The 15597-nt window shown below is 45.1% G+C and overlaps 2 protein-coding genes across 2 annotated transcripts; both read left to right on the top strand.

The window, feature by feature from the left end:
- The first annotated feature begins 2315 nt into the window (after positions 1–2315).
- LOC147987092 (uncharacterized) lies at positions 2316–11987 on the top strand. The gene is made up of 3 exons (XM_087542276.1): positions 2316–2363; positions 2596–2759; positions 11321–11987. The coding sequence occupies exons 1-3, from the start codon at positions 2316–2318 to the stop codon at positions 11985–11987; spliced, it is 879 nt and encodes a 292-aa protein (XP_087398402.1).
- Positions 11988–12791: 804 nt separating this feature from the next.
- LOC125527718 (putative serine/threonine-protein kinase-like protein CCR3) lies at positions 12792–14626 on the top strand. The gene is made up of 2 exons (XM_087545113.1): positions 12792–13355; positions 13447–14626. The coding sequence occupies exons 1-2, from the start codon at positions 12861–12863 to the stop codon at positions 14410–14412; spliced, it is 1461 nt and encodes a 486-aa protein (XP_087401239.1). The 5' UTR covers positions 12792–12860; the 3' UTR covers positions 14413–14626.
- Positions 14627–15597: the final 971 nt, after the last annotated feature.

Raw genomic sequence — 15597 nt, 5'->3', positions numbered from 1 at the left:
TTGCGGATTTTTTGTTAAAAATATGTGAGCAATTTTTTAAAGCTATGTGAAAATTATTAGCATTTTAACCCCAAATACACTTTTTTTTGAAAAGGGAAAAATATCTTTTACGTATCCATATACAAAGTGCATTTTTTTACAATACGCAAACACCACTTTTTAGGGACCACGTCGATTGTATGTTTTTTTTTTAAACAGATCGTGCGGCTGATGGGAGCGGGTATTCGTGGATTGGCGCAACGAGAGCGACGCCTGACAGGGACGACATCACACCTCATTATGTGTCACTACAAGCGATACCTAGCAGCGCCCCATGATTATGATTCCGCAGTTGCATGCGTACACATTGTATCTTTATATATCCTCTATTTTGAAGGTTCCCTATTTCACACACCAATATTTCAGTCTTACCTTTGTCCAACCCACACTAAGTATATCCCCTCTATTTTGATTTTTTTCTACACATCTCAGGGTTTCCAATGGAAACCACCGCATGTCTTATTAGTATACTAAATGAAATCATGTATTCTTTGGTAACCCCGCCCATTGTTGATGTCGTACATGGTGGACACCATGTCTGATAGGTGTTCGGTCAAATGTCATTAATTCTTTTTTTACCTTCTCGTTGTTACATAGAGTAAGCACGATGATAGGATACTATGTGATGAAGGATAAGCTGTCGTGTGATGCATGGAAGGTCGTATATGCGGACTTTTGTAGGCATGATGCAATGGGGTTTGACCTTTTTGGCAAAAACACTTCGCGCCCTGCGACTTGCACATGATCTATGGACACAATGTGAAGTCGCTAGCCCATCGATGATACAACATGTCCAGCTCTGTCATGAAGTATTGTTGTGTGATTGCACAAGTGGAGAGAATGTGGCCACCTGGTCTGGCAACCATGGAGATCATAAATTTTGCTTATTGTTGCTCTACATGTTGGTCAATTCATTGATTCATTCAATGTTGAAACTTGATAATCATCACATTGTATAGGACGGGCATGCTGCTGTGTTGTACAACAGAACCGAGGGCAGACCATTTACATTCATAAATTGTTGAATAAAACTCAAGGGACGCAGTATGTGGGATGACACGTGCCAATTCTGACTCGACTATCGTTGAATTTGGAATTGATGAGTTCGAAACTTTTTGAACATCTGGTTATCTAGGATGTAATATTTATATTTAAATCATTGCTATCCTAAGGATATTTGCATGCTATTTATGAATGAATTGTGTTTTTTTCTATAATTATTTTGGGTGTTGCAGGCTTAGAAAAAACAGAGTCAGATGTTTAGGGAACAAGGTTGGATGGCCGTCTCCCTTCTTCACGTCCGTGGACGAGTCCGGCCATTCCACGAAGAAATAGTGTGTCCATTTTGAGGATGGGCGTTGGAGATACCCTTATGACGCCTGTTCTGCTTTCACCATGTGTGACATTTGACGATTTCTTTGTTTTTATTTCTTTAGAACAAACTATCACATAGCATTATAGTTTTAATGATATATTCGCAAGTGCATAGATGTTATCATGCTATACAATTAGGGCCTGTTTGTTTCGCAGGATTCTAAATACGTGGGAATAGAAAAAACATAAAATTAAAATTTCATGCACATCTCATTCCTACAGAATTTTAGGTTGTTGGATTGCATCATAGGAAAATTAAAGTATTCTTTCAAAATGGTTTGAGCGGATCCTAGAAATGCTATGGAAAGTAGTAGAGAAAATCCTTAGCAAAAAAAATATATTTTGTATGATTCAATCCTATGAATCAAACAATCAACATAGACAAAAATCATAAGGATTCTAATCCTCTAAAATTCCTATGAAAAATCTTTTGAATCAAAGGAGTCCTCCTCAATCTTTTTTAGAAATTTTGCAAGACATAAAATGCACTAATGAAGCTAAAGTCCACGCTCAGGAAGACTAAACTAATGTTTTATAACACACTACAGACGCAAGCGCTTATATATACGCGCACACACTCACCCCTTTGGAGACACACACGCACACCCTACTCCTAGGGACGTCTCCTCGCATTGAACGCCATAGTTTTAAATAGCCGGCTATAGCTCCGCTACAGCCCGCTATAGTCTTTTCATCAGGGTGCCGCCAAATGGCCGCCTTCACAAATAGCCCGCTATAGCTGATTTGAAGGCCCGCCACTATTTTTCATAGCCCGCTATTTAAAACAGCTATAGTCTTTTCAGCAGGGTGCCGCTAAATGATCGCCTTCACAAATTGCCCGCTATAGCTGATTTGAAGGCCCGCCACTATTTTCCATAGCCCGCTATTTAAAACATTGCTGAATGCGCGTCACTAAGAATACCACTGTCCACATAACCATCAAACCACAGGTTGGTTCACAGAAAACTACATTAGTATTGGCACAACTAGTTGTGGAATGGAATGGAACCGTAGCGGATCAAAATTTCATTTCCGGCCCCTCTTGTACAAATTATAACATGTAGTACTATGTGCACACGGACGAGGAGAGTTTACCAGCGGGGACGGGTTAATCTTCTAGCTGCCTCCTCCTCCTCCAAGAAAGAAAGTTAGGGTTCGTGCCTCTCGCCGGCGCCGACGCAGGTCCTCCTCATCTCCAGTGGCCCTAGGGTCATGGAAGCGTGGTGGATCCTGGCAAGGGCCAGTGGGAGGGCTCCGTTTTTAGTTATTTTTTTCAATCTTGTTAGGGTTTGTGTCCTACTCAGGAAGGCGAGACGGCGGCGGCTCCCTGAAGATGGAATAGAGGTCTCCCCTGTTGGAAATATGCCCTAGAGGCAATAATAAATTGGTTATTATTATATTTCCTTGTTCATGATAATCGTTTATTATCCATGCTAGAATTGTATTGATAGGAAACTCAGATACATGTGTGGATACATAGACAACACCATGTCCCTAGTAAGCCTCTAGTTGACTAGCTCGTTGATCAATAGATGGTTACGGTTTCCTGACCATGGACATTGGATGTCGTTGATAACGGGATCACATCATTAAGAGAATGATGTGATGGGCAAGACCCAATCCTAAGCATAGCACAAGATCGTGTAGTTCGCATGCTAAAGCTTTTCTAATGTCAAGTATCATTTCCTTAGACCATGAGATTGTGCAACTCCCGGATACCGTAGGAGTGCTTTGGGTGTGCCAAACGTCACAACGTAACTGGGTGACTATAAAGGTACACTACGGGTATCTCCGAAAATGTCTGTTGGGTTGGCACGAATCGAGACTGGGATTTTTCACTCCGTGTAAACGGAGAGGTATCTCTGGGCCCACTCGGTAAGACATCATCATAATGTGCACAATGTGATCAAGGAGTTGATCACGGGATGATGTGTTACGGAACGAGTAAAGAGACTTGCCGGTAACGAGATTGAACAAGGTATCGGGATACCGACGATCGAATCTCGGGCAAGTGTCGTACCGATAGACAAAGGGAATTGTATACGGGATTGATTAAGTCCTTGACATCGTGGTTCATCCGATGAGATCATCGTGGAACATGTGGGAGCCAACATGGGTATCCAGATCCCGCTATTGGTTATTGACCGGAGAGTCATCTCGGTCATGTCTGCATGTCTCCTGAACCCGTAGGGTCTACACACTTAAGGATCGGTGACGCTAGGGTTATAGAGATATTAGTATGCGGTAACCCGAAAGTTGTTCGGAGTCCCGGATGAGATCCCAGACGTCACGAGGAGTTCCGGAATGGTCTGGAGGTAAAGAATTATATATAGAAAGTGCTATTTCGGCCATCGGGACAAGTTTCGGGGTCACCGGTATTGTACCGGGACCACCGGAAGGGTCCCGGGGGTCCACCGGGTGGGGCCACCTGCCCCGGGGGGGCACATGGGCTGTAGGGGGTGCGCCTTGGCCTATATGGGCCAAGGGCACCAGCCCCAAGAGGCCCATGCGCCAAGAGAAGAGGGAAAGGAAGAGTCCTAAAGGGGGAAGGCACCTCCGAGGTGCCTTAGGGAGGAGGGACTCCTCCCCTGGCCGCACCCTTCCTTGGAGGAAGGGCCAAGGCTGCGCCCCCCCTCTCCCTTGGCCCTATATATAGTGGGGGGAAGGGAGGGCAGCCCAACCTAAGCCCTGGCGCCTCCCTCTCCCTCCCATGACACATCTCCCTCCTCCCACAGCGCTTGGCGAAGCCCTGTTGGAATCCCGCTACTTCCACCACCACGCCGTCGTGCTGTTGGATCTCCATCAACCTCTCCTCCCCCCTTGCTGGATCAAGAAGGAGGAGACGTCGCTGCTCCGTACGTGTGTTGAACGCGGAGGTGCCGTCCGTTCGGCGCTAGGATCATCGGTGATTTGGATCACGACGAGTACGACTCCATCAACCCCGTTCTCTTGAACGCTTCCGCGCGCGATCTACAAGGGTATGTAGATCCACTCCTCCCTCGTTGCTAGATGACTCCATAGATTGATCTTGGTGACACGTAGGAAAATTTTGAATTTATGCTACTTTCCCCAACAGTGGCATCATGAGCTAGGTCTATGCGTAGTTTCTATGCACGAGTAGAACACAAAGTAGTTGTGGGCGTTGATTTTGTTCAATATGCTTGCCGTTACTAGTCTTATCTTGATTCGGCGGCATCGTGGGATGAAGCAGCTCGGACCGACCTTACACGTACTCTTACGTGAGACTGGTTCCACCGACTGACATGCACTAGTTGCATAAGATGGCTAGCGGGTGTCTGTCTCTCCCACTTTAGTCGGATCGGATTCGATGAAAAGGGTCCTTATGAAGGGTAAATAGCAATTGGCATATCACGTTGTGGTCTTTGCGTAGGTAAGAAACGTTCTTGCTAGAAACCCATAGCAGCCACGTAAAACATGCAAACAACAATTAGAGGACGTCTAACTTGTTTTTGCAGGGTATGCTATGTGATGTTATATGGCCAAAAGGATGTGATGAATGCTATATGTGATGTATGAGATTGATCATGTTCTTGTAATAGGAATCACGACTTGCATGTCGATGAATATGACAACCGGCAGGAGCCATAGGAGTTGTCTTAATTTATTTATGACTTGCGTGTCAACATAAACATCATGTAATTACTTTACTTTATTGCTAACCGTTAGCTGTAGTAGTAGAAATAATAGTTGGCGAGACAACTTCATGAAGACACGATGATGGAGATCATGATGATGGAGATCATGGTGTCATACCGGTGACAAGATGATCATGGAGCCCCAAGATGGAGATCAAAGGAGCTATATGATATTGGCCATATCATGTCACTACTATTTGATTGCATGTGATGTTTATCATGTTTATGCATCTTGTTTATTTAGAACGACGGTAGTAAATAAGATGATCCCTCATAATAATTTCAAGAAAGTGTTCCCCCTAACTGTGCACCGTTGCGAAAGTTCGTCGTTTCGAAGCACCACGTGATGATCGGGTGTGATAGATTCTTACGTTCACATACAACGGGTGTAAGACAGATTTACACACGCGAAACACTTAGGTTGACTTGACGAGCCTAGCATGTGTACAGACATGGCCTCGGAACACAGAAGACCGAAAGGTCGAGCATGAGTCGTATAGAAGATACGATCAACATGAAGATGTTCACCGATGTTGACTAGCTGTCTCACGTGATGATCGGACACGGCCTAGTTGACTCGGATCATGTAATCACTTAGATGACTAGAGGGATGTCTATCTGAGTGGGAGTTCATAAGATGAACTTAATTATCCTGAACATAGTCAAAAGGTCTTCGCAAATTATGTCGTAGCTCGCGCTTCAGTTCTACTGTTTAGATATGTTCCTAGAGAAAATTTAGTTGAAAGTTGATAGTAGTATTATGCGGACTAGGTCTGTAAACTGAGGTTTGTCCTCATTGCTTCATAGAAGGCTTATGTCCTTAATGCACCGCTCAGTGTGCTGAACCTCGAATGTCGTCTGTTGATGTTGCGAACATCTGACATACACATTTTGATAACTACATGATAGTTCAGTGCGTAATGCTAAATGGTTTAGAATTGAGGCACCAAAGAAGTTTTTGAAACGTCGCGAAACATATGAGATGTTTCGAGGGCTGAAATTGGGATTTCAGGCTCGTGCCCACGTCAAGAGGTATAAGACCTCCGATGATTTTCTTAGCCTACAAACTAAGGAGAAAAGCTCAATTGTTGTGCTTGTGCTCAGATTGTCTGAGTACAACAATCGCTTGAATCGAGTGGGAGTTGATCTTCCAGATGAAATAGTGATGGTTCTCCGAAGTCATTACCACCAAGCTGCTAGAGCTTCGTGATGAACTATGATATATCAGGGACATATATGATGATCCTTGAGATATTCGCGATGTTTGACACCGCGAAAGTAGAAATCAAGAAGGAGCATCAATTGTTGATGGTTGGTGAAACCACTAGTTTCAAGAAGGGCAAGGGAACAAAGGGATACTTCATGAAACGGCAATTCAGCTGCTGCTCTAGTGAAGAAACCCAAGGTTGAACCCAAACCCGAGACTGAGTGCTTCTGTAATAAGGGGAACAGCCACTGGAGCAGAATTACCCTAGATATTTGGTAGATGAGAAGGCTGGCAAGGTCGATAGAAGTATATTGGATATACATTGTGTTGATGTGTACTTTACTAGTACTCCTAGTAGCACCAGGGTATTAGATACCGGTTCGGTTGCTAAGTGTTAGTAACTCAAAATAAAAGCTACGGAATAAACGGAGACTAGCTAAAGGTGAGCTGACGATATGTGTTGGAAGTGTTTCCAATGTTGATATGATCAAGCATCGCACGCTCCCTCTACCATCGAGATTGGTGTTTGCGTTGAGCATAGACATGATTGGATTATGTCTATCGCAATACGGTTATTCATTTAAAGAGAATAATGGTTACTCTGTTTATTTGAATAATACCTTCAATGGTCTTGCACCTAAAATGAATGGTTCATTGAAATCTCAATCGTAGTGATACACATGTTCATGCGAAAAGATAGTAATGATAGTACCACCTACTTGTGGCACTGCCACGTAAGTCATATCGGTATAAAACGCATGAAGAAAGCTCCATGTTGATGGATCTTTGGGCTCACTCGGTTTTGAAAAGTTTGAGGCATGCGAACCATGTCTATTGGTGTATATGCATGAAGAAACTCCATGCAAATGGAGCGTTTGGACTCACTTGATTTTGAATCACTTGAGACATGCAAATCATACCACATGGGCAAGATGACTGAAAGCCTCGTTTTCAGTAAAATGGAACTAGAAAGCAACTTGTTGGAAGTAATACATTTTGATGTGTGCAGTCCAATGAGTGCTGAGGCATGATTTGAGTAGATGTTGAGTATATTTACTTGATGAATCACGAGTCTGAATTATTGAAAGGTTCAAGTAATTTCAGGGTGAAGTTGAAAGATCGTCGTGACAAGAGGATAAAATATCTATGATATGATCATAGAGATGAATATCTGAATTACGAGTTTGGCACAGAATTAAGACATTGTGGAAATTGTTTCACAACTAATACAGCCTGGAACACCATAGTGTGATGGTGTGTCCGAACATCATAACTGCACCCTATTGGATATGATGCATACCATGATGTCTCTTATCGAATTACCACGATAGTTTATGGGTTAGGCATTAGAGACAACCACATTCACTTTAAATAGGGCACCACGTAATTCCGATGAGATGACACCGTATGAACTATGGTTTAGAGAAACCTAAGCTGTCATTTCTTAAAAGTTTGGGGCTGCGACGCTTATGTGAAAAAAGTTTCAGGCTGATAAGCTCAAACCCAAAGCGGATAAATGCATCTTCATAGGACACCTAAAACAATTGGGTATACCTCCTGTCTCAAATCCAAAAGCAATAAGAGATTGTTTCTAGAATCGGGTCCTTTCTCGAGGAAAAGTTTCTCTCGAAAGAATTGAGTGGGAGGATGGTGGAGACTTGATGAGGTTATTGAACCGTCTCTTCAACTAGTGTGTGGCAGGGCACAGGAAGTTGTTCCTGTGGCACCTACACCAATTGAAGTGGAAGCTTATGATGGTGATCATGAAACTTCGGATCAAGTCACTCCCAAACATCGTAGGATGACAAGGATGCGTACTACTTCAGAGTGGTACGTAACCCTGTCTTGGAAGTCATGTTGCTAGACAACAATGAACCTACGAGCTATGGAGAAGCGATGGTGGGCCCGGATTCCGATAAATGGCTCGAGGCCATAAAATCCGAGAGAGGATCCATGTATGAAAACAAAGTGTAGACTTTGGCAGAACGGCTCGATGGTCGTAATGCTATTGAGTACAGATGGATTTTAAAAGGAAGACGGACAATGATGGTAAGTATCACCATTAAGAAAGCTCGACTTGTCGTTAAGATGTTTTCTGACAAGTTCAAGGAGTTGACTACGGTGAGATTTTCTCACTCGTAGCGATGCTAAGAGTCTGTTGGAATTATGTTAGCGATTACTGCATTATTTATGAAATCTTGCAGATAGGATGTCAAACATTGTTTCCTCGACGATTTTCTTGAGGAAAGGTTGTATGTGATACAACCGGAAGGTTTTGTCAATCCTGAAAGATGCTAATAAGTATGCAAAGCTCCAGCAATCCTTCTGAGGACTGGAGTAAGCATCTCGGAGTTGGAATGTATGCTTTGATGATGATCAAAGATTTTGGGTTTATACAAAGTTTATGAGAAACTTGTATTTCCAAAGAAGTGAGTGGGAGCACTATAGAATTTCTGTTAAGTATATGTTGACATATTGTTGATCAGAAATGACGTAGAATTTCTGGAAAGCATATAGGGTTATTTGGAAAGTATTTTTCAATGGAAAGCCTGGATTAAGCTACTTGAACGTTGAGCATCAAGATCTATAAGGATAGATCAAAACGCTTAATGGTACTTTCAAATGAGCACATACCTTGACATGATCTTGAAGGTGTTCAAGATGGATCAGTCAAAGAAGGAGTTCTTGCCTGAGTTGTAAGGTATGAAGTTAAGACTTAAAGCTCGACCACGGCAGAATAGAGAGAAAGGACGAAGGTCGTCCCCTATGCTTAAGACATAGGCTCTACAGTATGCTATGTTGTGTACCGCACCTGAAATGTGCCTTGCCATGAGTCAGTGAAGGGGTACAAGAGTGATCTAAGAATGGATCACAGGACAGCGGTCAAAGTTATCCTTAGTAACTAGTGGACTAAGGAATTTTCTCGATTATGGAGGTGGTAAAAGAGTTCGTCGTAAAGGGTTACGCCGATGCAAACTTTGACACTAATCCAGATTATTCTGAGTAGTAAACTGGATTCGTATAGTAGAACAGTTATTTGGAATAGCTCCAAATAGAACGTGGTAGCTGCATCTAGGAGATGCCATAGAGATTTGCGAAGTACATACGGATCTGAATGTAGCAGACCCGTTGACTAAAACCTCTCTCACAAGCAACATGATCAAACCCAGAACTCATTGAGTGTTAATCACATAGTGATGTGAACTAGATTATTGACTCTAGTAAACTCTTTGGATGTTGGTTACATGGCGATGTGACCTGTGAGTGTTGATCACATGGCGATGTGAACTGGATTATTGACTCTAGTGCAAGTGGGAGACTGTTGGAAATATGCCCTAGAGGCAATAATAAATTGGTTATTATTATATTTCCTTGTTCATGATAATCGTTTATTATCCATGCTAGAATTGTATTGATAGGAAACTCAGATACATGTGTGGATACATAGACAACACCATGTCCCTAGTAAGCCTCTAGTTGACTAGCTCGTTGATCAATAGATGGTTACGGTTTCCTGACCATGGACATTGGATGTCGTTGATAACGGGATCACATCATTAGGAGAATGATGTGATGGACAAGACCCAATCCTAAGCATAGCACAAGATCGTGTAGTTCGCATGCTAAAGCTTTTCTAATGTCAAGTATCATTTCCTTAGACCATGAGATTGTGCAACTCCCGGATACCGTAGGAGTGCTTTGGGTGTGCCAAACGTCACAACGTAACTGGGTGACTATAAAGGTACACTACGGGTATCTCCGAAAATGTCTGTTGGGTTGGCACGAATCGAGACTGGGATTTGTCACTCCGTGTAAACGGAGAGGTATCTCTGGGCCCACTCGGTAAGACATCATCATAATGTGCACAATGTGATCAAGGAGTTGATCACGGGATGATGTGTTACGGAACGAGTAAAGAGACTTGCCGGTAACGAGATTGAACAAGGTATCGGGATACCGACGATCGAATCTCGGGCAAGTGTCGTACCGATAGACAAAGGGAATTGTATACGGGATTGATTAAGTCCTTGACATCGTGGTTCATCCGATGAGATCATCGTGGAACATGTGGGAGCCAACATGGGTATCCAGATCCCGCTATTGGTTATTGACCGGAGAGTCATCTCGGTCATGTCTGCATGTCTCCCGAACCCGTAGGGTCTACACACTTAAGGATCGGTGACGCTAGGGTTATAGAGATATTAGTATGCGGTAACCCGAAAGTTGTTCGGAGTCCCGGATGAGATCCCGGACGTCACGAGGAGTTCCGGAATGGTCTGGAGGTAAAGAATTATATATAGAAAGTGCTATTTCGGCCATCGGGACAAGTTTCGGGGTCACCGGTATTGTACTGGGACCACCGGAAGGGTCCCGGGGGTCCACCGGGTGGGGCCACCTGCCCCGGGGGGGCACATGGGCTGTAGGGGGTGCGCCTTGGCCTATATGGGCCAAGGGCACCAGCCCCAAGAGGCCCATGCGCCAAGAGAAGAGGGAAAGGAAGAGTCCTAAAGGGGGAAGGCACCTCCGAGGTGCCTTGGGGAGGAGGGACTCCTCCCCTGGCCGCACCCTTCCTTGGAGGAAGGGCCAAGGCTGCGCCTCCGCCCTCTCCCTTGGCCCTATATATAGTGGGGGGAAGGGAGGGCAGCCCAACCTAAGCCCTGGCGCCTCCCTCTCCATCCCATGACACATCTCCCTCCTCCCACAGCGCTTGGCGAAGCCCTGTTGGAATCCCGCTACTTCCACCGCCACGCCGTCGTGCTGTTGGATCTCCATCAACCTCTCCTCCCCCCTTGCTGGATCAAGAAGGAGGAGACGTCGCTGCTCCGTACGTGTGTTGAACGCGGAGGTGCCGTCCGTTCGGCGCTAGGATCATCGGTGATTTGGATCACGACGAGTACGACTCCATCAACCCCGTTCTCTTGAACGCTTCCGCGCGCGATCTACAAGGGTATGTAGATCCACTCCTCCCTCGTTGCTAGATGACTCCATAGATTGATCTTGGTGACACGTAGGAAAATTTTGAATTTATGCTACGTTCCCCAACATCCCCGCCTAGCCCCCGTTCCGGCGGTGCGTTTAGCATCGTTGGTGGGCATGTGGAGGTGTGTCTCCGGCAGATCTATCTTTGGTGGATTTGCTCGGATCTCGTCGTTGTTCGTCTACATTCGTGCGTCTTCGGTTTGGATCCTTCCGATCTACGTTATTTTTCATCGGCGGCGATTGCTGTTCTGGGATGCTGGTCCTATAGGGCCTTAGCACGACGACTTCCCGACTATCTACTACAACAAGTTGCGCCCGACTCCGGCAATGAAGGGGCGATGACGGCGGCGCGCCTTCGGCTCGCTTCAGTGCTTGTAGTCGTCGCTAGGTGGTCTACGGATCTGGATGTATTTTTTACTTCTAGTGATGAGAGGGGGTGGGGGGTTCAACGCCGATGGCATAAGAAATGTCTTCAGATCCGACGGACTATCCCCCCTGATCCAGGTTCGCGGGCACGGGCAGGGGTGGGAGGTAGCTTGTGGATTGATGAGTTCGACAGATTTATCCTTTCATGCATTATATTACAAAAACTCTCCACGAGAGAAGACATCTTAACAACTCCATCTGTACTGGCCTTGACAAACAGCAGGCTATCATCTGCAAAAAACAAGTGGCTTACTGATGGTGCCGATGAATCTACTTTGATTCTGCTGAGGACTGAGATGCGATGATTCATCTATGTTTTTTAGAGGCACGAAAGGCACCCCGCTGCTATTAAGAAGAAGTATGGGAAAATAGACATGTGAGTATCCGAAAGGAGAGCCCATTCCCACCGGGCTCATGGACTAGCTGGCCTGTCAGCGATTCTAATTTTGTTGGGCCATTTATGGCATGTAGGAAGAGCCCAAGCTTGTGTCTTGGGTTTTGAAAAGTGAATAGATCATGATTTGGGACCGTGTCTTTACATGAACCTTCTTAACTAAGATTTTTCTTCTTCTGTTTTTTGAATTGTTTGGATTGCTTACCACATATGTCATGTGGTTTAACTAAGATTTTCTTATTATACCCATTTTACTTTTTTTGTTCACTCGGTTATTCCATCTAGCCAATGCGTATCACAATAATTTAGATCCTGACAAACATCAACAAATCCTACGATTACATAATTTGTTTTGTACAAATCCATCTAAAGTTGCATAAAACTGTGCAACAAATTAATTAACCAACTATTAGATGAAAATTGGTGTCAAAGTTCATTGCAGGCAGATGATAATTTTGTTACCTAGGTTTGAAGAAGTTAACAAAGTGCTCTCCTCATTTCAAAATGCACTGCACATTAGAGTTGACTTTGCTAGATTTGATTAAATTCATACAAAACTATCAGCATCTACAATACCAAATCAATATGATTAGAGAGAGATGATTGTTTCAAATCAATCCTAGAGAAATAATGTGAAGTAATAATAAGTACTACTATAACGCGGATCGGAGTGGACGACCCGGCCGTCTTTCGGCGAGGCGACGACCATGTATATATCCACCTCTTCTTGTTGTGGGTTTCAATGTGGCTAGTTGGTATACAGTACTGTAGCTAGTCTGGTGCCATGGCGGCCACCACGGTGGCGGGTTTGGCGACGGTGGCCCAGCTGGCTTTGTACGTCCACGGGCTGGTCACGAAGATCACCAGCGCGGCGGAGACAGCCCGGCAGAACAAGCTGGAGTGCCAGAACCTGGCGCGCCGCGTATCCGTGATCGGCGACCTGCTGGTGCAGCTGCAGGACCCGGGGGTGGCGCAACCGCTGGCCGGGCTGGGGGACACGCTCCAGGAGGCGCACGATCTCGTCGTCGCTTGCCAGAAATGGAGCGCCCGCCGGAAGTTCTTGTACGCCGACGACCAGGCTGAGAGGTTCAGGGAAGTCAACCGCAGGATCGACTCCCACCTCATCCTCATCCCCTTGCTCAGCCACATCTCCATTGCCCGCCGCCTCGATCAAATCATTCCGCCGAATCCCACCAGCGTTCTTCTACCGGTGGCACCAACAATGGTTGCTGCATCTGCTATGGCGACAGGCTCCGGCTCCCGTTCGCTGCAGCTGCAGGTACGTACAGATCCGCAGCCAGAAGAACCATTTTCATCTTGTTGGTCTTGCAGCTTAATTAACTGCCTGTGCCATCGTCTTCCATATGTAGGAGCCTGCGATGGTCCAGTACGTGAGCTCAACATATGTACCTGTGGAGTTCGCGTCGTCGGAGATCGTGTTCTTGACCGGAAACTTCGGCCATGTGCTCAGCGAGGACGGCTCCGCAACGGTGTACAAGGGTCGGCTTCACGACGGCCTGGAGGTGGCGGTCAAGAGCCTGAAGAATCACGGGCCGCAACGCCACGAACAAGAGGGCGCGTTCGTGGCGGAGCTCGAGACCATCTGCCACCTCCGTCACGACCACGTCGTGCCCCTCGTGGGCTGGTGCGCGGAGGACGACGACCGCATGTTCGTCTACCAGTACCAGCACACGAGCAACGGCACGCTCAGGGACCACCTGATGCAGGGCGGAAGCGGCGGCTCTACGTCGCCGGTGACGTCGTCGTGGAAGGCGCGTGTCCAGGCGCTGCTGGGCGCGTCGATGGCCGTCGACCACCTGCACCGCGCCGCCGGGCCACGGATCATCCACCGCAACGTCAGCTCGTCCAGCATCCTTCTGGACGAGAGCTGGGCGGCCCGCGTGTCCGGCTTCGGCGCGGCGGTTTTGCAAGAGCCGACGACGGGCGGCCAGCTCGTCGGGGAGGTCGCCGGCTTGTTCGGGTACATCGATCCGGAGTACCGCCGCACGCGGCTTGTGAGTACGGCGAGCGACGTGTACAGCTTCGGCGTGGTGATGCTGGAGGTGCTGACCGGGAGGCCGCCTAGCTGGGAGGAGGGGAAGGACCCACAGACCTTGGCCGGCTTTGCTGCCCCGATCATAGAGGGTGGGAACCTGGGGTCTGTGCTGGACTGCCGCCCGTCGCCGGTGCAGATGGAGGCGCTGAATCTCGTGGCGTACACGGCAGCACGTTGTTTGTGGCCACAGCCACAGGACCGGCCCGCCATGTCAAACGTGGTGACCAACCTCGAGGCAGCGCTCGGGCTCATAGACAGCAGTGAGCCTAAGCGACACTAATTAGAGGTAGCGATGACTCGATCGCCAAGACGTAAACTGAATGCGTCATAAAGATACGTAGCTTTAGTTTGTAACAGGGTCTAGTTTTTGTTTTCTTGAGGGGAACAGGGTCTAGTTAAAACAGGCCACTCGCTCGGCCTGTTTGTTGGGTGCTGAAATGAAATGTGCTGTTGTGAACATATATATTTCCAAGTTGTGCAAAAATTGGTGTCGTGTTTGCTTCATGCCTGCTTTGAGATGAGGTATTTGAGCATCTTCTATATAATGCATATAATAGTTATTTTTTTAAATACCGCTAAATAAAAAAATATCATGATTTTGAAATAATGTTTCATAAAATCCACAAGCTGTAAAACTACAAACAATTCTTTTTTTAGAAATACAAATTTCACAAAAAATTTATTTTGGTACCAATAAAAAAATATTTTGTTAATTGATTGAAACATTGACAATAATAATTAAAACTTGTGTGAAATGTCCGTGGAACCTTTTTAAAATTGATTGATACCTGTTAGACATAATTTAAATTGGTGTGATGAATTATATTTGTAAAAAATGTAGTAATGTGAAGTAAAAATTAAGAAGTAATAATAAACAATTCACCAAAATAAAAGTTGCATTAAAAATTATTTTGTTACTTTAATTTTTTTATTTTAAATCTACAAATATGAATTCTTATAGTGAGATTACATTGTTTCAAATATATATACGAATAGCCCATGAGTGACCACACGAATTTTAATCGATTCCTAATATATTTCGCAATAATTTAATGCAATATCATCTTTTAGTCATATTCCTATCAAATTTAACTACTTCAATGCATTTTGTGACAGTTTTTTTAAATTTATTTTAGAGACAATTTATTCTATTAAAAGATCGAGGACTCCTTTGATTCAAAGGAATTCACTTGATTTCGTTGGGGGAATTATTTTGAGCAAAATTGTTGGAGGATTTGAATCTTTACGAATCTTTCCTGCAATGGTCACTTGATTCTTGGGATTGGAACACTGATTTGTTTTCCTTAACATTCATTTGCACTTAATTTTGGAGGAAATTTTCATCCCCTCAAACATCTATGTAGAATTCCTTTGTTTTTCGTCGCTATCAAACAACCCTTCATCCAAATTCCTGTTGTAGTATAATCATATAGAATTCAAGATGACATGACACTCTAATTCGACC

This window comes from Triticum urartu, chromosome 2A, assembly GCF_056163025.1.
Source record: "Triticum urartu cultivar PI428250 chromosome 2A, HENAU_Tu73, whole genome shotgun sequence".
Taxonomy (NCBI): domain Eukaryota; kingdom Viridiplantae; phylum Streptophyta; class Magnoliopsida; order Poales; family Poaceae; genus Triticum; species Triticum urartu.
This window is presented reverse-complemented; position numbering and strand designations above follow the sequence as displayed.